Consider the following 20773-nt stretch of genomic DNA (forward strand, 5'->3'; position numbering starts at 1 on the left):
TTTTTTTTTTTAAGATATAAAAAAAAAATCCTAAAATTTTTATAAGGCCAATTAATAAGCCTGGTTAGCATAAAAGTAATGTAGCTGTTTTGTAACCAGCTGAAGCAAGTGCGATACTTGCACTGGGCTTGGTTTAACAAAAAAAAAGTTTTTTTAGTATTTCTATTAACATATATACCTTATACCGATAATAGGTAATGAGTATAAAATGTATATACTTTCGGTTTTTATGTATTAAATTGATTATTTAAGTCATAAAAGGCCTTATAGTCGAGGGGTTAAGACTTGATACTTTCACTGTCATATTCGAGGGTTCGAGTCCCTCTAAGGTCAATGAATAATATCATTTTTATTTAATATTATGCAAATGTTACAATCTTATATTATAAATGTTATAGTGCATAAGATATATATATATTAGTAGATGTATACATGGTATATATGGTTTAGACCGGTATTTAAAGGTTATAGCTTAATTGGTAAAGCAAGCTGCTCATGACGGTTTAGATGAGTGTTCAAGTCACTTTGGCCTTAATATTATATAGTCCGAGTGCTGGAATTGGTAGACAGGGTAAACTTAAGCTTTACTGATATAATATCGTGAACGTTCAAGTCGTTTTTCGGATAGTATTTAACTAAATATATTATTTGGTTTATATAATATTTATATATAATATATTTAGAGGTTTATATTTTAAACTATCTATATAGGGGACATAGTTTAATTGGTAAAACTGCGACTTTGCAAGTCGTTATCTCAGGTTCGAATCCTGATGTCTCCATAATTAAATCTAAATTTTAGCTCGAGAAGCTCAATTGGTAGGGCGAGGTCTTGAAGCGATCTAGGTTGTAAGTTCAACTCTTATCTCGAGCATATTTCCTATATAGGTGTATTTAAATTAACAAAGGTAGTGATGGAATTGGTAGACATGAATAGCTTAGGACTATTTGATTTTCTTATCTTACCCGTTCAAGTCGGGTTTACCTTATAAACTATGTATAGTATATATATTTGGAGTAAAATAAAGCATAGATATATAAGTATACTCCAAATTTATATATCTATGCTGTAGACTAATAGGCAAGTCATAGGTTTTTGATGCTTATTATTGGGTGTTCGAATCACTTCAGCATAATAAAACCTAAAAGATAAAGGTGGGTATAGTTCAATCGGTAGAACGACTGTATGTGGCACAGTATGTTCCCTGTTCAAGTCAGGGTACTGACCCTTTAAATTAAAAAAGATAAGATATAAGTCAGCCAGGATAGTTTAATTGGTTAGAACATTAATTTCATGCATTAATAATGAGAATTCAAATTTCTCTCCCGGCTCATGTTAATTCTTTCACTTATTTCATTATTAATGTCGAATGCCGTTTCATTGAGACGAGACAAATCTATTCTATATAGCAGAATAACTATAATAATTTTATTATTATCTAGTTATCTTACTTTAGATAGTTTATATTTAACAAACTTAGATACGGGGATAGGTTTATACGGGGGTTTATTTAGTGCTACAAGCATAACTCATACATTTCAGTTATTTATCTTTTTAGTTAGTGCTGCTATATTACAATTAACAAGTTTTTATCCTAGAAAAGTCTTTTTTAAAAAACTCTTCTAAGTTATTATCTTATAATACAATTAACTTTAAATCTAAAATTTTAAATAAAATGGGAGAAACAATTTAAAATAATTGAATACCCTTTAATTATATTGTTTATTATAACAGGTGCTGTTTTTTTAGTTTCAACAAGTGATTTAGTGTCTATTTTTTTAAGTATAGAGTTACAAAGTTATGGGTTATATTTATTAAGTACTATATATAGAAATTCTGAACAAGCAACTAGTGGAGGTCTTACTTATTTTTTATTAGGTGGATTAGCTTCTTGTTTTATATTATTAGGTTCGGCCCTTTTATATGCTAACTCTGGTACTACTAGTCTTGATGGTATATATGTTATTGCTAGTATAAGCGATTTTAGGTTGTGATATAAGCAATAATACTCAATCTTGATATAAACCTGATTATATAAATATGTCTTTACTTATATTATGTGTAGGATTTTTATTTAAAATAAGTGCTGCACCTTTTCATTTTTGATCACCTGATGTTTATGATGCTGTGCCTACTGTAGTTACTACATTTATTGCTATAAATAGCAAAAATATCTATATTTATATTCTTTTTAGAATTAGTGCACTATATAGTAATTCCTTATTTATAAATAATTTTAGCTGAACTACTAGCTTATTAGTCAGTTCTTTACTATCATTAATAATAGGTTCAGTATTAGGTTTAACACAATTTAGAATAAAAAGATTGTTTGCCTATAGTACTATAAGTCATGTAGGATTTTATTATTAGCTTTAAGTATTAACAGCATAGAGTCATTCAAGCTTTCATTTTTTATTTAATGCATACTCTTTAAGTAATTTAAATGCATTCATGTTGTTATTAGCAATGGATATTCATTGTATTGCTATAGTAATGAGAATAAAAAATATAGTTTTTTATTAGATAAGAATAATCACCTATACAATTAATTAGTCAAATGAAGGTTTCTTTTATATAATCCTATGTTAGCTTTAAGTTTAGCTATTACTTTATTTTCTTTTGCAGGTATACTCCTCTTATAGGATTTTTTGCAAACAGATGGTATTAGCGCAGCTTTAGATAGTGGATATGTTTTCATAACACTTGTTGCAATATTAACTAGTGTAATAAGTGCAGTATTATCTAAACATTGTAAAAAGAATTTCTTCGATAAACCTGAATATAAAGTAAATCCTTATATTTCAGATGTTGACATGTATGCGACTATAACCAAAAAGAATGGAATAGTTCAAAAATTAAGCTTTAAATATGATAGCATAATACTATCAAGCCATTTAACTATAACAATAAGTATTTTAACTTTAATAATCTTATTATTTATTTTTATGCCTCAAGAATCATTAAGTATGTCAAATATATTAGCTTTAATATTATTTAACTCATAATGTCTAGTATTACTTTTTTTTTTGTATTTATACCATTATTAGCTATCATTTTATTAGCTGTAAATTTAATATTCGCTCCTCATAATCCTTACGATGAAAAGGATAGTGCATTTGAATGTGGTTTTCATTCTTTTTAGGACAAAATAGAACACAATTTAGTATTTCTTTTTTTATATTTGCCCTTTGTTTTTATTATTTGATTTAGAAATACTTTTAGTTTATCCTTATGTAGTTAGTGCATATGCTAACGGTGTATATGGTTTAACTATAATGCTTGTATTCTTTTTAGCCTTAACGCTAGGTTTTGCGTTCGAATTAGGTAAAAATGCCTTAAAAATAGAAAGTAGACAAACTTACACTTTACATAGTAATTACATTAAAATTAATAAATAGTAGGTAAGCCTGCAAAAGTTTAAATTTGTTTTTTTTTGTATTAGATATATTCGGGTAGGGTATATTTCATCTTTTCTGTCTGCTTTATTTAATTTTGTCTAGTATATGTTATTATCTCTTTTATTAGTAATACCTTTAATAGGTATATTTATAATATCCACTTGCATGTCTTATGATACCTCTGCCTTAAATAATAAACGTATAAAAACAACAGGTTTATAACATCCATTGTTAATTTATTATGTTCATTCTTAATATTCATACTTTTTGATTTTAGTGTTAATCAATTTCAATTTGTACAAGAGTATCATGAAGTTAGTTCATATGATTTTTATTTAGGTGTTGATGGGCTATCTATATATTTTGTGCTATTGACTACTATTATAGTACCTATAGCACTACTTTCTAACTGGAAATCTATAAAGAAAATATAAGATCTTATGTTATTATTATATTACTATTAGAAAGCTTATTATTAGCTGTATTTTTAGTATTAGATATATTATTATTTTATGTGTTTTTTGAAAGTATATTGCCCCTTTATTTTTATTAATTGGTTTATTTGGATCAAGTAATAAAGTAAGAGCAAGTTTTTATTTATTTTTATATACATTATTTGGGTCATTATTCTTATTATTATCGATACTTACGATGTCATCTATAATGGGAACAACAGATTTTGATGCTTTATATAAAACTAATTTTAATTACTCTACACAATTATTCTTATTTTATGGTATATTTATAGCATTTGCTATTAAAACTCCTACTATTTTTTTAAACACATGGTTATTAAAGCTCACGTTGAATCACCTTTAGGTGGTAGTATCCTATTAGCAGGTATTGTGTTAAAATTAAGTTTATATGGTATATTTAGACTTATATTACCTTTATTACCTAAAGCTTCTTTAGATTATACATATATAGTATATCTTATAGGGTAATCACTATAATATATGCTAGTTTTAGTACGTTAAGAACAATAGATATTAAAGAACTAATTGCTTATAGTTCTGTTTCACATGCTGCAGTATATTTAATAGGTGTGTTTAGTAATACAATACAAGGTATAGAAGGAGGTATAGTTTTAGGTTTAGCTCATGGTTTTGTATCTAGTGGTTTATTTATATGTGTAGGTGGTGTATTATATGACAGATCTGGGACAAGATTGATACCATTTTATAGAGGTATAGCTCAAATTATGCTATATTTTCTATATTATTCTTTATATTATGTTTAGCTAATTGTGGTGTTCCTCTTACTTTAAATTTTGTTGGGGAATTTATGTCTTTATATGGTGTATTTGAAAAATTACCATTATTAGGTGTAATGGCTAGTTCTTCTGTTGTCTTTTCAGCTGCTTACACTATTTTTATGTTTAATAGAATAGCTTTTGGAGGAGCCTTCTTTTTAACTTTAAAAAACCAATATAGTTTAGTAGATTTAAATGTACGAGAATTTTTCATGCTATTTAGTCTAGTTCTTCTTACAGTAGTCTTAGGTATATATCCTGCTCCAATTTTAGACGGATTACATTATTCAGTGTCAACATTAATATATAGCTTTTTTCGCCCCTAATATGTTATTTTTATTTTTTTATATATTACTTTTAATATGGATTATTACAATAATTTACATTTGCAAATCTAGTTTTTTATTAATGATACAAAGAATTCAGATGTTTTATTTTTGTAGAATCGCTATGCTACCAACTAAGACTATATACATAATAGTATGGTTAATTATAACATTAATTAACAACATATGGGGTAATTTTGATATAGTAGATTACTTAGGAATTGAAACACGTGAATTAAAACAAACATTTTTAGACTGTGTCTTTTCAGTAAGATCAACAGACAACGAATCTGTGGGTAGTAATACTGATAGTAATAGTGATACTGATAGTAGTACTGAGAATAACAGAAGAGCAGCGGAAGAGGAAAAGGAAGAGAGAGAGGAAGAGAAACAAGTCTCGGAAGACGATAGTGACTATGTGTATTCTGAATCTGATTCTGAACCTGATACTAGTACTGAGAGTGAGAAAGAAAGTACGAGAAGGGAACTAGAGAAGGAAGTCTTAGCGTGAAACGCTCAGCTTGCGTCTATTGTTCGTGAGACTTATGAGGATGAAGAAGTAGATGTTTACGATAAAGCCCTTGCTAAAAGTAAGGCTGCTCTTTGTAAGGATTATTCTGAAATATTTGATCATATAGAGGCAACTGAGGATGATCCAAGTAAACGTAGTAAATACTTGAATTATGATGCTAGATTACTTAAGAAGGAATTGGATGATTTGCCTGATGTAGTGACGGATCTTCTTATAGATTTAGAAACTGGAAATGCACAGTCTGCAAAAGGTCCTATCGGTCCTCCTGGTACTCCTGCTACAGAAGATGTTCCAAGAAATATTACTCGTTCTCTGGATAGTATTACTGCTAAGCTAGAGAATATTGCTGCAACAAGGTCTGCTGCTCCTGTAGATGATATTGCTGCACTGCAGAAGAGTCTCCTGCAGAAGAGTCTGCTGCTTCTGCAGAAGAGTCTGCTGCTCCTAGCGATGTTCTTTCAAGAGGGAATTGAAGACCATGGACTCCACCTATAAATGAAAGTCCTATAGGTGATACTGCTGCTCCTTCTGTAGATGATCTTGTAAGTAACAAGAGAAAATTTGATTCGGACTCGTCAGATTCTTCTCCAGACAAAGGTAACAAATAGTCAAGACTGGTTCAGAATCTGAACCCAAGGGTGACGCTTCTTAATTTTTATATTTACTTTTTTTTTTCTTTTTATTTAATTCTAATCTGTTTTTCCTTTTATATACCTATTACTTTTACTATTAATACTTATACAATATTATATTATGGATACAAGCAAAAAAAGATAATAAGAACAAATGATTTATTATATTAAAAATAGCTTTTTTAATTATTGTGACGCACCTAGTCCTTGAGGTTTATACTTCCAAGATACTGCTACTCCACAAATGGAAGGATTAGTAGAATTACATGATAATATTATGTTTATTTAGTTATAGTATTATTCGCTGTAGGGTGAATAATGTTGTCTGTAATTAGAACTTATATTCATGAAAAATCCCCTATATCACACAAATACCTAAATCATGGTACATTAATAGAATTAATATGAACTATTACTCCTGCTTTAATACTGATACTTATAGCTTTCCCTTCTTTTAAATTATTATATTTAATGGATGAAGTAAGTGATCCAGCTATGTCTGTATTAGCAGAAGGTCACCAATGATACTGAAGTTACCAGTACCCTGATTTTTTAACAGATGACGGGGACTTTATAGAATTCGATTCATATTTAGTACCAGAATCTGACTTAGCTGAAGGAGGTTTAAGAATGTTAGAAGTGGATAATAGAGTTATACTTCCAGAATTAACACATGTTAGATTTATTGTTACAGCTGCTGATGTTATACATTCTTTTGCTTGCCCGGCTTTAGGTATTAAATGTGATGCATATCCAGGTAGATTAAATCAAGTATCTGTACTTATAAATAGAGAAGGTACATTCTACGGACAATGTTCAGAAATATGTGGAATTTTACATAGCTCTATGCCTATAGTTATAGAATCAGTTAGCATAGAAAAATTCTTATCTTGATTAGAAGATCAATAATTATTAATACATATAATATTAATTATCTTTTGCTAATCTTATATTAGTAATTGATAAAAGTTAATAAAGGTTAATTTATTATATTATATGGCTATCTTTTGATAAATACACATATTATTTATATAGTATGTGTATAAGCGGCTATAAGTTAATGGTAAACCGACGTCTTCCAACGTTTTATGTCGATTCGACTTCGGCTAGCCGCAAAATAAACCAGAGATTACACTGGTTATAATCTGTTTTTAAATAATATACCTTCCTATTTCTTATGATAAAGTGTATCAAATCAAAGAATAGAGTCTTAGATTTCTAATCTGTCTATTTTACGATCGGTTACTTCCCATTTTACTTCTTATAATGAAAGTATAATTAATTACAATAATATTGTTACTAAAAACAACAATAGTATATTAAAATCTAGCATATCACTTTGAACAGAGAGATGATTTTTATCATCTAATGCTAAAGATATTGGAACATTATATTTAATATTCGCTTTATTTCAGGATTATTAGGTACAGCTTTTTCAGTCTTAATTAGATTAGAATTAAGTGGACCTGGTGTTCAATATATAGCAGATAATCAATTATATAACAGTATAATAACAGCACACGCCATCCTTATGATTTTCTTCATGGTCAAAAATAATGCAAATATGTTAAATGAAAATTAAATCTATCCCCAATCTTGCTTTATCATAGATACAGCACGATCAAGATTGCTGAAGATTATGATATAAAAGTGGGTAACGATAATAACAATAAAGATAATAAAGATTTCAAATCTAAAATAAATATGTTAAAATATTAGTAGAAGACCCTTATAATAACAGAGATATAATCCTTAAAGTAACTAAAAAACAAAAGGTGTTTATGTATGGGAAACTCTAGATCTAAAAAATATTTATGTAGGTCATTCTATTAACTTGTACAACCGTATAAGTTCTTATTTTATGCCTTCAATACTTAAAACTAAAGCGGGGAGAGTTCTCAGATACTTAAACAAACACGGTTTTAGTAATATAAGATTGACTATATATATTTTGGACGTTGAATCTACTTTAGATCAAGTAGTAGCCTTAGAACAAGAATTTATTGATACTTTGAACCCTATCTTAACGTAGATTTAGTTGCTGCTAGTCCTGGTTATCATGAACCAGTGTCTGAGGAGATACGTAATAAACTACGTAAGAGAGAGGTACTCCTATCTACATATATGATTCAAAAACCCTAAATCTATTATATATATTTGAGTCAAAACAACATATGTATAGTTCAATAATATTCATCATAAAACTTTAAATGATTGTTTAGACTTAGGTACTTTATATCTAGATCACTTCTTTTTATCAGGTGATTTACTTGAAATTGAATATATTAACCAACTAACTTTAGAGGAAATAAAACTTTAGTTGTAAATAACGGATTTATATAAAATTAAACATCCAGCAGCTAAAGCTATACTTGCAGAGTTTAAATACGATGCAAGTAAAAACTTAGAGTTTTATTCGTTAATAGTTTGGCCAATCATCTTAAAGGCGATCGTCAAGTGATAGAGATTACTTAAAAGGAATTAAGTCTGGTTATTATAGAGGTAAATGAAGATTTACTTATCAAAATTTGGACATTTAACATAAAAATTTATAGTATTCTATAAAAAAAAAGGCATGGCCGGGTAAGGCAGAAATGCTTTACTTTCTTTTCGCTATATGCTGGAATACCTTTAGAGCTCTTAGAACTAGTAATACAGACTTCTTTTTGAAAAGCGGTATAATACAGTTACATTTTAAGAGATTAGGCAATCAGCAGGAAACCAATCTAGAGGGGCTTTTTAAGCATTAAACACCTTTAAGTAGTAGGATCCTCAGAGACTACACGCGAAATACCTTATTAAATATTATATTTAAAGGTAAAGATATAGTCCGGCCGTTAATGAAAATTAGCGGGTTAAAATCGTATGCCAGCTATGATAGGAGGATTTGGTAATTTTTATTGCCACTTTTAGTAGGGGTCCTGATATGGCATTCCCTAGATTAAATAATATAAGTTTCTGATTATTACCACCTAGTTTAATATTATTCCTTTTTGCTAGCGGTATAGAAACGGAGCAGGTACAGGTTGAACACTGTATCCACCATTAAGTGGTATACAAAGTCACAGTGGACTAGTGTTGATTTAGCTATATTTGCTTTACACTTATCTGGTATAAGTAGTTTATTAGGTGCAATTAACTTTATAACTACTATATTAAATATGAGAAGTCCAGGTATAAGATTACATAAATTAGCTTTATTTGGATGAGCTGTAGTTGTTACAGCTGTATTATTATTATTATCATTACCTGTTCTTGCCGGTGCAATTACAATGGTTTTAACTGATAGAAATTTTAATACATCATTTTTTGAAGCTGCTGGTGGTGGTGATCCTATACTATACAACATCTTTTCTGATTCTTCGGTCACCCTGAGTTTATATATTAATTATACTGGTTTTGGTGTTGTTAGTACTACTATATCTGCTAGCTCTAACAAGAGTGTATTTGGGTATTTAGGTATGGTATATGCGATGATGTCTATTGGAGTTTTAGGTTTTGTTGTTTGAAGTCACCACATGTATACTGTAGGATTAGACGTTGATACTAGAGCTACTTTACAGCTGCTACATTAATTATTGCTGTTCCAACTGGTATTAAAATATTTAGTTGATTAGCTACATGTTACGGAGGATCTTTACAATTAACACTTCAATGTTATTTGCTTTAGGTTTCGTATTTATGTTTACAATAGGTGGATTAAGTGGAGTTGTTTAGCTAATGCTTCTCTTGATATCGCTTTCCATGACACTTACTATGTTGTAGCTCATTTCCATTATGTTTTAAGTATGGGTGCTGTATTTGCATTATTTAGTGCTTGATACTTCTGAATACCTAAAATACTAGGATTAGATTACAGCCAATTTTTAGGTAAAGTACACTTCTGAATTATGTTTATTGGTGTTAATGTTACATTCTTCCCTCAACATTTCTTAGGTTTACAAGGTATGCTAGAAGAATTGGTGATTACCCTGATGCTTTCGCAGGTTGAAATTTAATAAGTAGTTTTGGGTCTATATAAGTGTAGTAGCTACTTGACTTTTCTTATACATTATATATATACAATTAGTTGAAGGAAAAGCTACAAGCAGATATCCTTGATTAACACTCAATTCTATAGCGATTCTTTACAAACATTATTAATAGAAGTTATAATAGTTTAGAGTGAGCATTAACTAGCCACCTAAACCTCATGCATTTGTGTCATTACCTTTACAAGTAAAATATCTAATCCTATACATAGATACTATTCAGGTATCTCTTCAGGTATTTGCTTCAGATGGTTAGTTATAATTTGTTTAACTAAGCTAATTAATATTTATATGTTAAATATTTTAATTTAATATTACGTGTATTTAATTCAATATTATCTAATCTAAAAGATATATGGGAAAGTTTACTAAAAGAATGTAATGATATGTATTTTTCTTATTAATGCGAACTATTCTACTCTTATTATTATTTTAGGTTTAACTATATCCTTTTAGTTACTATGCGATTTATATACAAGTCAATAGGAAACCAAGCATAATTATTCAAAAATTAACTATAAAGAAATATTATTTTAAAATTAAAAAATATAGCTAATAATCCTTTAACTACTGGGTTAATATTTATCTTTATGTTTTTATTAACAACGACCATAAGATTTACCACATGTTCTACATTGGGTATAGAGTATAAGGATTTTTTTTATTATGCTTTTTTGGCATTCTCTCTTGATTACCTATTACATATATATGTGGTGTATTAAACAGTATTATAATAAAATACAATCCTTTTAGTTTAATGTAGATTTTTCTTCAAGTTTTGCGAAAAAGAATATTACATACAAAAGCTATAAGATGAATTATTGTATTTCTTTGTTTGTACTTTATAAGATTAATTTTATAGATAATAGGAAATATTATTACCTATTTTTTTTCTGTAAATTATTGTTCTTCCAATAAAAATTCTATGTACTTTGAACCTGAAGATGACCTAGGTCAAATAACCCAAAAGGAGAAAAAAGCTACAGGTAGTTATAGCTCCATATGAAGGTAGAAGCGGAGGCATACTATAGAGTCAAGTTTAGGTATAAGTATATAACAAGTACCAGAAGCTTCAACTTCTTCAGCTTTAATTCTTCAACTTCTTCAACTTTTGGTACACAAGTACCAGAAGCTTCAACTTCTTCAGCTTTAACTATAGCTCCTGCTATAAATTGACTTTCAATTTTAACGTCAGCTAAAAATGAACGTAGAGAGCCTTAGCGAAGGAGATTTAGATAGAAGTAGTAATTACCTGATAGTAGGGCTAATAATAGAGATAAATGTCTAGTTATACATGAAAATAGCAGTTTGTTAATACCCAAAAATATGCAGAATCTGCAATTTTAGTAGAGCCGTCAGTATGACCGATTAAACTTAAAGATAGACCTGCATATATAATATTGGATAAATTAGGTATTAATTTAAGGACCCTAATAAAGATTACGATGTGTTCCTTCTTCTTTTTGAATTATAAAGAAGGTCTTTTATCTGAAATGTCAAAAATTTTAAAAAATGGGAAATTATGATTATAAAGATATACGGCTATTATTTAAATATACTCAGAGAAGTTTTAGTTGTTTATCAACAAGAAACGTGCTGCTAATAGATTAACTAAAGGGGTAGTATTCTGTTAATACTATAGCATCCGGGGGAAAATATTTTCAGGGTTGTATGGGATTATATTATAAAGAAGAACATTATATAAAAAGTCTGATTTATATATAATTCCACACGTAAACTCCAATTATAGAGATTATTTTTCTTTAAGATATCATCTTGGTATGCTAGAAGCTTTACTTGAAATATCGGTAGATTTTGGTAGAAGATATAGACGACCAGATGATCCTAGAAATTGAACACATAATCATCTTACTATGGTAAGAAATCATACTAAAACTGTATTTGATTATGTAGAAGAAGAAATAAGGAAAGCATATAAAAAGCCTATTATAATATTTAGAATAGAGGATATCAAGAATAATAAAAAATGACTAAATTAAAATTTAATTTAAGTTTATTTTGATTAATCTAACAAGCTTCTTGATGTATCATATATTGACACTTTAACCGGGTATCTATATCTTTCAGTTTAAAAGCATTGTTTTATAACTAACATTAACGGCGTTAGGGTTGTTAAAATATATATCCCAATTTATTAATGAAATAGCCAAATTTAAAGCATTGAATGGGTCTTATAAACATTAAAATTATTTTTAATGGTTATTTTGCATCAATGTTTTCCACGTAAACCTTTTACAAAAAGTTCTGATGTGAGTAAGTCTTTACTTATCTATACATCTATCAAATTCCATAAATACCATGCCACAGTTAGTTCCTTTTTATTTTATTAATCAAGTAACTTTTGCATTTGTTATATTAGTAACAATGATATATGTATTTTCTAAATATATATTACCAAGGTTTGTGCGTCTATTCTTAAGCCGTGTTTTTATAAGTAAATTATAAAATAATTCTATGATATAAAGGTTAACATAAGCATTAGCTTATGTTAAACCCTGAAAATTAAATTGTTTATGGGGTTATATTAGTATAATAATAGTCTCAAGTATTTCATCCTTAACTATATTAGTTACAATAAACTAAAAACAATAATTTAAATATAAATAATATATAATGAATTTAACCCTAGTACTCTTTTTAATCGGGATTTTAGGTTTCGTTTTAAATAGAAAAAATATAATATTAATGCTTATTTCTATAGAGATAATGCTTCTATCTATTACATTTTTAATATTGGTAAGTTCACTTAGCTTTGATGATATATTAGGCCAAACTTATGCTATATATATAATAGCAATAGCGGGTGCAGAATCTGCGATAGGTTTGGGTATACTAGTAGCTTTTTACAGATTAAGAGGAAGTATAGCTATAGAGTATAAATAATGTATTTAGCAATAATAACTTTACCTTTGTTAGGGTCAATAGTTGCGGGGCTTTTTGGTAGAAAAGTTGGAGTTAGTGGGGCGCAGTTAATAACATCTTTATGTGTAATTTTAAAACATTATTAGCAACAGTTGCCTTTTTTGAAGTAGGATTAAATAACATACCTGTATCTATAAATCTTTTCAGATGAATAGATAGTGAATCACTAAATGTGTTATGAGGTTTTCAGTTTGATAGTTTAACTGTGTCTATGTTAATACCTGTTTTAATTTTTCTTCTTTAGTGCACGTATACTCTATAGGGTACATGAGCCATGACCCACACAATCAAAGATTTTTTAGCTATCTTAGTTTATTTACATTTATGATGGTAATACTAGTTACAGCTAATAATTTTTTATTAATGTTTGTAGGGTGAGAGGGTGTAGGTATTTGCTCATATCTGTTAGTTAGTTTCTGGTTTACTAGAATAGCAGCAAATCAAAGCTCTATCTCTGCTTTATTAACTAATAGAGTTGGGGATGCCTTTTTTATGATAGGTATGTTTGCTATATTATGATCTTTTGGTAATATAGATTATAGCACTGTTTTCTCATTAGCTCCTTTTGTTAATGAAAATATTGTTACAATTATAGGAGTATGTTTATTAATAGGAGCTATGGCTAAAAGTTCTCAAATAGGGTTACATGTGTGATTACCTATGGCTATGGAAGGGCCTACACCAGTTAGTGCTTTAATACACGCTGCTACAATGGTTACAGCTGGTGTATATTTACTTATGCGTACAAGTCCTTTAATAGAATATAGTTCAACTGTTTTAATTTTATGTTTATGATTAGGTGCAATAACTACTGTTTTTAGTAGTCTTATTGGGCTATTCCAACAAGATATTAAAAAAGTTATTGCATACAGTACTATGAGTCAATTAGGTATGATGGTTATTGCAGTAGGTTTATCTTCATACAATCTTGCTTTATTTCATTTAGTTAATCATGCTTTCTATAAAGCACTGTTATTTTTAGGTGCGGGAGCTGTAATTCACGCTGTATCTGATAACCAGGATTTTAGAAAATACGGAGGATTAAGAGCATTCTTGCCTTTAACTTATTCTGTTATGCTGATAGCTAGTCTTAGTTTAGTTGCATTCCCTTTTATGACAGGGTTTTATAGTAAAGATTTTATTTTAGAATCTGCATATGGGCAATTCTATTTTAGTAGTACAGTTGTTTACTTTATTGCTACTATAGGGGCAATGTTTACTACTTTATACTCGGTTAAAGTTTTATATTTAACTTTCTTAACTAACCCGAATGGGCCTTTAACTAGTTATAAACACGCACATGAAGGAGATATCTTTATGAGTCTACCTTTAATTATATTAGCCATATTTTCTATATTCTTTGGTTATATAGCTAAAGACCTTTTTATAGGTTTAGGTTCAGGATTTTTTATGGATAATAGTTTATTTATACATCCTATGCATGAAACTATGCTAGACACAGAATTTGCTGTACCTGTTTTATTTAAATTATTACCTCTAATATTTACTATTTCTCTTAGTTTTTTAGCTATTATTTTATCTGAATTTTTACCATTAAGTTTAATTAATTTTAAATTAACTAGACTAGGTTATAATATTTTTAGCTTCTTTAACCAACGTTTTTTAATTGAACTTTTATATAATAAATATATAACAGGGTTTGTATTAAAATTAGGAGGTCAAACTACAAAAGTTTTAGATAGAGGTAGTGTAGAACTATTGGGACCTTATGGTTTAGAAAAAGGATTAGTAAATTTAAGTAAAAAAATATCTAGTTTAGATACAGGTGTTATTACTAGTTATGCTTTATACATCTTAATAGGATTTATATTTTATATATTAATTCCCTATTTATCTATGTTTGATTCTAGTTTACTTATATTAATTCTCTTACCTTTATTTAGTACAATAAAAAGTTAATGTTTAATTTAATACATTTAACTTAAGGTTTTTATTATTAAGTATTATTAGAAAAAAGTTTTTAAAATTTTATTTTCTTAATAAAACTAATGCGAAGTGGTGTAATAATAACATTGCTGATTAACTATCAGCAGTTAAAAGTGTAAATCTTTTTTTCGCTCTCTTATTATAGGTCTTAATGTTAACTATACTTATAATAATTACCACATTATGTGTGGTGTTAATCAAGATGAAATATATCTACCCTATATATTATCTTTATATATAATTATTAAATATATAGTATCCATATAGTATATAATACTAATGGACACTGTTGTACTTTAAGTTATACACGTGTTGCAGATGGTTCTGCTTTTATTATTTATATGTATTAAGGAAGTTCGACTCTTCCACACTTTATATAGTTAAAATAATTTGTATAAGTTTTAGTTTCACAAATTAATTTAATTGTAAAAACTTTACATCCTTAAATATTATATTGTTTAAACTAAACCATTAGAGAATTAAAATAGGGTAAGACGGTACTTACCTAGTTATTTAACTTAGCTAGTCCTAGTTTTTAGTTAAGGACTAACATAAGAAGTTATCTATATTTCTAAAAAATAAGTATTTAATGTTATCTGTATATAAAATGAGAATTTTTAAAAATCATCCTTTGTTAAAATTGGTTAATTCATATTTAATAGATTCACCACAACCTAGTAATATTAGCTATCTGTGAAACTTTGGTTCTCTATTAGCCGTTTGTTTAATAGTACAAATAGTAACAGGAGTTACATTAGCAATGCACTACAACCCTAGTGTATTAGAAGCTTTCAATTCAGTAGAACATATCATGCGTGATGTTAATAATGGTTGATTAATACGTTACTTACACAGTAATACAGCTTCAGCCTTCTTTTTTTTAGTGTATTTACACATAGGAAGAGGTTTATATTACGGGTCTTACAGAGCACCTAGAACATTAGTTTGAACATTAGGTGTAATTATTTTTGTGTTAATGATGGCTACAGGATTCTTAGGTTATGTTTTACCATACGGCCAAATGTCATTGTGAGGTGCGACTGTTATTACAAACCTTATGAGTGCGATTCCTTGAGTTGGACAAGATATAGTTGAATTTATTTGAGGTGGTTTTTCTGTTAATAACGCTACTTTAAATAGATTTTTTGCTTTACATTTTGTTTTACCTTTTGTTTTAGCTGCATTAGCTCTAATGCACTTAATTGCTCTTCATGACAGTGCTGGATCTGGTAATCCATTAGGTGTTTCAGGTAATTTTGATAGATTAGCTTTTGCTCCTTATTTTTTATTTAAAGATTTAATAACTATATTTATCTTTATAATTGTATTAAGTGTATTTGTATTCTTTATGCCTAATGTTTTAGGAGATAGTGATAACTATGTTGTAGCAAATCCTATGCAAACTCCTCCTGCTATAGTTCCTGAATGATACTTATTACCTTTCTATGCTATATTAAGATCTATTCCTAATAAATTATTAGGTGTTATTGCTATGTTTGGTGCTATTTTTATATTATTAGCTATGCCTTACACAGATTTAAGTAGATCTAGAGGTATACAATTCAGACCTTTAAGTAAAATAGCTTTTTATATGTTTATAGCTAATTTCTTAATATTATTGGTATTAGGTGCTAAACATGTGGAATCTCCATTTATTGAATTTGGACAAATAAGTACTGTTATTTATTTTGCTCACTTTTTAATAATAGTACCTCTAGTTAGTTTATTAGAAAATACATTAGTGGAATTAAGTATAACTAAATCGCATAAGGCTTAGTTATACACACAAAAAAAAAAGTATGTACATATAAATAATTATAGATTTTTTTAATGTTATTTAAAAGACTAGCACTTATATCTTAAGAGTTACATGTGTATTAGTAATATATTATTTCAAACATTGTCATATTACAGGTTAAACTTTGATCTTAAAGATATATAAGTATGTAGAGATATTTTTATACGTTTTTACGTAGAGATATGTTGCAAATGGTTTTGCATTTGGATTGCAGATCTATAATAAGGGGTTCGATTCTTCCATATCTCTATAATTAAAAGCTAATTAAAATAAAAATATAATAAGTCGCAAAATTTTTATAAAAATATTTAGTCACTACAGGAATTATAGTATATACTAATTATTGGAGTAATATTAGGTGCATTTATCTTAGGTGTAGCTAGAAATCTTACAATTAGAGATCTACTTTTTCATATACTATTTTTGGTACCATCTTCTTTAAAGTTCGTGTTTTATTTGCTTTAATGGTATACTTATGCATATAAATTTTATATTGATAATGTTTGTATATGTATTTATAAATTATCTGAGCTTTTACTGTTAAGTTAAATAAATATTTATTTTTATTATTGTATTGTTATATTTGTTCTGGTAATAATATGGAATAGAATTTAATTTAAATCAAAATTTGATTTAAATTTAAATTTAAATTTATTTTTACTTTCTAATATATCTAAATAAATTTTATTGCATTATATTGTATTAGGTATTAATATGAATTATTAGTAATAAAAGTTTTTATAAAAAAAAAAAAAATGATATACTTACCCACCTTAATATCTATAGTAGAAGTGCTATTAGTTACTGTGCCTGTGTTATTAACTGTAGCTTATTTAACAGTAGCCGAAAGAAAAGGATTAGCTAGCATGCAAAGAAGATTAGGGCCGAATACAGTGGGTTACTATGGTTTATTACAAGCATTCGCGGATGCCTTAAAACTATTGTTAAAAGAATATGTATCACCTACACAAGCTAATTTTGTGTTATTTTTCCTTGGTCCAATTATAACTTTAATATTTGCACTGCTAGGTTATGCTGTAGTACCATATGGACCTGGTTTAGCTATAAGTGATCTTAATTTAGGTATATTATATATGTTAGCTGTTTCATCTTTAGCTACATATGGTATATTATTAGCAGGATGAAGTGCAAATAGTAAATATGCCTTTTTAGGTTCACTTAGAAGTACAGCTCAATTAATAAGTTATGAACTAATATTAAGTTCAGCTATTCTTTTAGTAATTATGTTAACAGGTAGTTTAAATCTTACAGTAAATGTAGAAGCTCAAAGAGCCGTTTGATTTATAATACCTTTGTTCCCCATATTTATAATCTTCTTAATAGGATCTATAGCAGAAACTAATAGAGCCCCTTTTGATTTAGCTGAAGCTGAATCTGAACTAGTTAGTGGATTTATGACAGAGCACGCTGCAGTTATATTTGTATTTTTCTTTTTAGCCGAATACTCTAGTATTGTTCTAATTTGTGTTTTAACTAGTATATTGTTTTTAGGTGGATATTTATACGATATTTTACCTTTTTCTATATTTGGTTTATTCCAGTTTATAGATTTTGATTACTATGTAGAAGAAACTTTACATTATAAAGTGTTAGGTCCTGAATATTACTATAACCCTTTAACTGAAGGATTATATTATGGTCTAAGTTTAGGATTAAAAACTTGTATCATGACTTTTGTATTTATATGGGCTAGAGCTTCTTTCCCTAGAATACGTTTTGATCAATTAATGACATTTTGTTGAATAATTTTATTACCTATAGTTATTGCTTTTGTCGTTTTAGTTCCTTGTATATTATATAGCTTTGATATAATACCAAGTAATATTCCTTTACTTTAGTTTTTTTAATATAACTTTAAGTAAACCATACTCTTATTAGCTCAATGGTAGAGCAGGATACTTCTAATATCTAGATCTAAGTTCGAATCTTAGATAAGAATTAAGGTTTATAATTAGTTTATTTAAACTATGTTAAACTAGAAAAGGAATTTAAATCCTTATATACTTAAAGGGTATAATATAAATCCTTTTAAGTATGCGAAAAAAAAAGACAATAAAAATAAGGAGATAATAAAAATAATGACACATTCAAACATATTGAGAGAAATTGCTAGTCCCCTTGATCAGTTTGAAATAAGAAACCTTCTAAGTATGGAAGCCCCTATATTGGGAGATATTAACATATCTATTACAAATATAGGATTATATTTATTAATATCTACTTTTATAATTTTAAGTGGTAGTGTTTTAGCTACTAATTATAATAAAATTATAAGTAATAGCTGATCAATTAGTCAAGAAACATTATATGCAACAATACATAGTATTGTTACAAATCAAATAAACTCTGTAAAAGGTCAATTATATTTCCCTTTTATATATGCCTTATTTGTATTTATTTTAATTAATAATTTAATAGGTTTAGTTCCATATAGCTTTGCATCTACTAGTCATTTTGTATTAACTTTTGGACTTAGTTTTACTATAGTTTTAGGTGCAACTATATTAGGATTCCAAAAACACGGGTTAGAGTTCTTTTCTTTATTAGTACCAGCTGGTTGTCCTTTAGGTTTATTACCTTTATTAGTTTTAATTGAATTTATTTCTTATTTAGCTAGAGCTGTATCATTAGGGCTTAGATTAGCTGCTAATATCTTAAGTGGTCATATGTTATTACATATCTTAGCTGGATTTACTTATAATATCATGACTTCAGGATTTATATTCTTCTTTTTAGGTTTAATGCCTTTAGCGTTTATAATTGCTTTCTGTGGTCTTGAATTGGGTATTGCTTTTATACAAGCTCAAGTGTTTGTGGTATTAACAAGTAGTTACATTAAAGATGGATTAGATTTACATTAAGTGTAAGACATATTATATTATAAATTTTATAATATATATATATATATATATATATATATAAACTAAATGAAAATTTTGTAATTTTATGATTAGATTTTTTATTTTAAATTTTAGATAGGTATTTATACGTATGTTTAACCATAGGTATGGTTAAGATCAATAGGTATATTAAGAATAAATCTTATATTAATATAAAATTTGCATATAGATTTGTTAAAGTCCAGTGTTTATTAAACTTATACAGGTATAAAGTGTTAAAGCTAAAGTTTTTGGTATAGTACAGAAAAATTTTTTAATATACAAAATTTTGTATATGAAATACATTTAAGCAAGTCTATCTTGTTTATTACGTAGTATTATGTTAAAATACAAGCCTACAGTTAAAAGTTAAGACAGACTAATTATTAAACAGAAACTGGCTTAATTGTATATCTATTTATTTTTAGATTTTCTTAGATTTATACATATAGTCTACAAGAATTATTTAAATTTAATAGAGGATTTATTTGTATAAATACAAAGTGTATATCATGTGCAATTTTCATTAAATGTAATATCTTAAAAATCTGAATCAGATTATTAAGTTATTAATACAACTGGTTATAATCCAGGCTCTGTCGGGGATGATCTTAAATTATTGTAATGTTAAATACACATTAGTAGTATTAATATTTAATTAACTAATTAATTATTAATACAATTATAGAATATATTTGAGTTTGATGATGGCTCTGAATGNAATTATAGATGGGTTAGCTCAAAGGGTAGAGTTTTGTGTTATGGACATAAGGACACAAGTTCGAATCTTGTACTCACTTTCGCACTAGGTTTACTCAATGTACTTAAAGTACGTACACAATATAATTCTAATTATCTAATATATATATCTATGTATCTTAGTCAAAAGTGTAGAATAATATATAAAAATTAAATTAAACAAAAGATATTCGAATTGTTAAGAACATTTCTGGAAAATTTTACCAATAGTGGTTTAGATTATTTAGTAGCAGTAGCACCCTATTTAATTAAAT

General features: G+C 27.6%; 1 protein-coding gene and 10 non-coding genes across 11 annotated transcripts; all 11 read left to right on the forward strand.

The window, feature by feature from the left end:
* Positions 1–57: 57 nt before the first annotated feature.
* On the forward strand, positions 58–129 carry VC83_09459 (the record flags this gene model as incomplete). The annotated part of the gene is made up of 1 exon: positions 58–129. It is a non-coding gene; the product is annotated as a tRNA-Thr (tRNA).
* Positions 130–259: 130 nt separating this feature from the next.
* Positions 260–333, forward strand: VC83_09460 (the record flags this gene model as incomplete). Its single annotated transcript has 1 exon — positions 260–333. It is a non-coding gene; the product is annotated as a tRNA-Glu (tRNA).
* A 127-nt stretch (positions 334–460) lies between these two features.
* On the forward strand, positions 461–534 carry VC83_09461 (the record flags this gene model as incomplete). Its single annotated transcript has 1 exon — positions 461–534. It is a non-coding gene; the product is annotated as a tRNA-OTHER (tRNA).
* Positions 535–543: 9 nt separating this feature from the next.
* Positions 544–627, forward strand: VC83_09462 (the record flags this gene model as incomplete). The annotated part of the gene is made up of 1 exon: positions 544–627. It is a non-coding gene; the product is annotated as a tRNA-OTHER (tRNA).
* An 82-nt stretch (positions 628–709) lies between these two features.
* On the forward strand, positions 710–782 carry VC83_09463 (the record flags this gene model as incomplete). The annotated part of the gene is made up of 1 exon: positions 710–782. It is a non-coding gene; the product is annotated as a tRNA-Ala (tRNA).
* Positions 783–800: 18 nt separating this feature from the next.
* VC83_09464 lies at positions 801–874 on the forward strand (the record flags this gene model as incomplete). The annotated part of the gene is made up of 1 exon: positions 801–874. It is a non-coding gene; the product is annotated as a tRNA-Phe (tRNA).
* A 188-nt stretch (positions 875–1062) lies between these two features.
* Positions 1063–1136, forward strand: VC83_09465 (the record flags this gene model as incomplete). Its single annotated transcript has 1 exon — positions 1063–1136. It is a non-coding gene; the product is annotated as a tRNA-OTHER (tRNA).
* An 18-nt stretch (positions 1137–1154) lies between these two features.
* VC83_09466 lies at positions 1155–1228 on the forward strand (the record flags this gene model as incomplete). The annotated part of the gene is made up of 1 exon: positions 1155–1228. It is a non-coding gene; the product is annotated as a tRNA-His (tRNA).
* Positions 1229–13348: 12120 nt separating this feature from the next.
* On the forward strand, positions 13349–15125 carry NAD5 (NADH:ubiquinone dehydrogenase subunit 5). The gene has a single exon (XM_024473100.1). It carries the CDS (start codon positions 13992–13994, stop codon positions 15033–15035), a length of 1044 nt encoding a protein of 347 aa, XP_024328868.1. The 5' UTR covers positions 13349–13991; the 3' UTR covers positions 15036–15125.
* Positions 15126–18748: 3623 nt separating this feature from the next.
* VC83_09467 lies at positions 18749–18820 on the forward strand (the record flags this gene model as incomplete). The annotated part of the gene is made up of 1 exon: positions 18749–18820. It is a non-coding gene; the product is annotated as a tRNA-Arg (tRNA).
* Positions 18821–20487: 1667 nt separating this feature from the next.
* VC83_09468 lies at positions 20488–20560 on the forward strand (the record flags this gene model as incomplete). Its single annotated transcript has 1 exon — positions 20488–20560. It is a non-coding gene; the product is annotated as a tRNA-His (tRNA).
* Positions 20561–20773: the final 213 nt, after the last annotated feature.

The sequence above is a fragment of the Pseudogymnoascus destructans genome (assembly GCF_001641265.1).
Source record: "Pseudogymnoascus destructans isolate 20631-21 unplaced genomic scaffold scaffold_54, whole genome shotgun sequence".
In the NCBI taxonomy this organism is placed as follows: Eukaryota; Fungi; Ascomycota; class Leotiomycetes; order Thelebolales; family Thelebolaceae; genus Pseudogymnoascus; species Pseudogymnoascus destructans.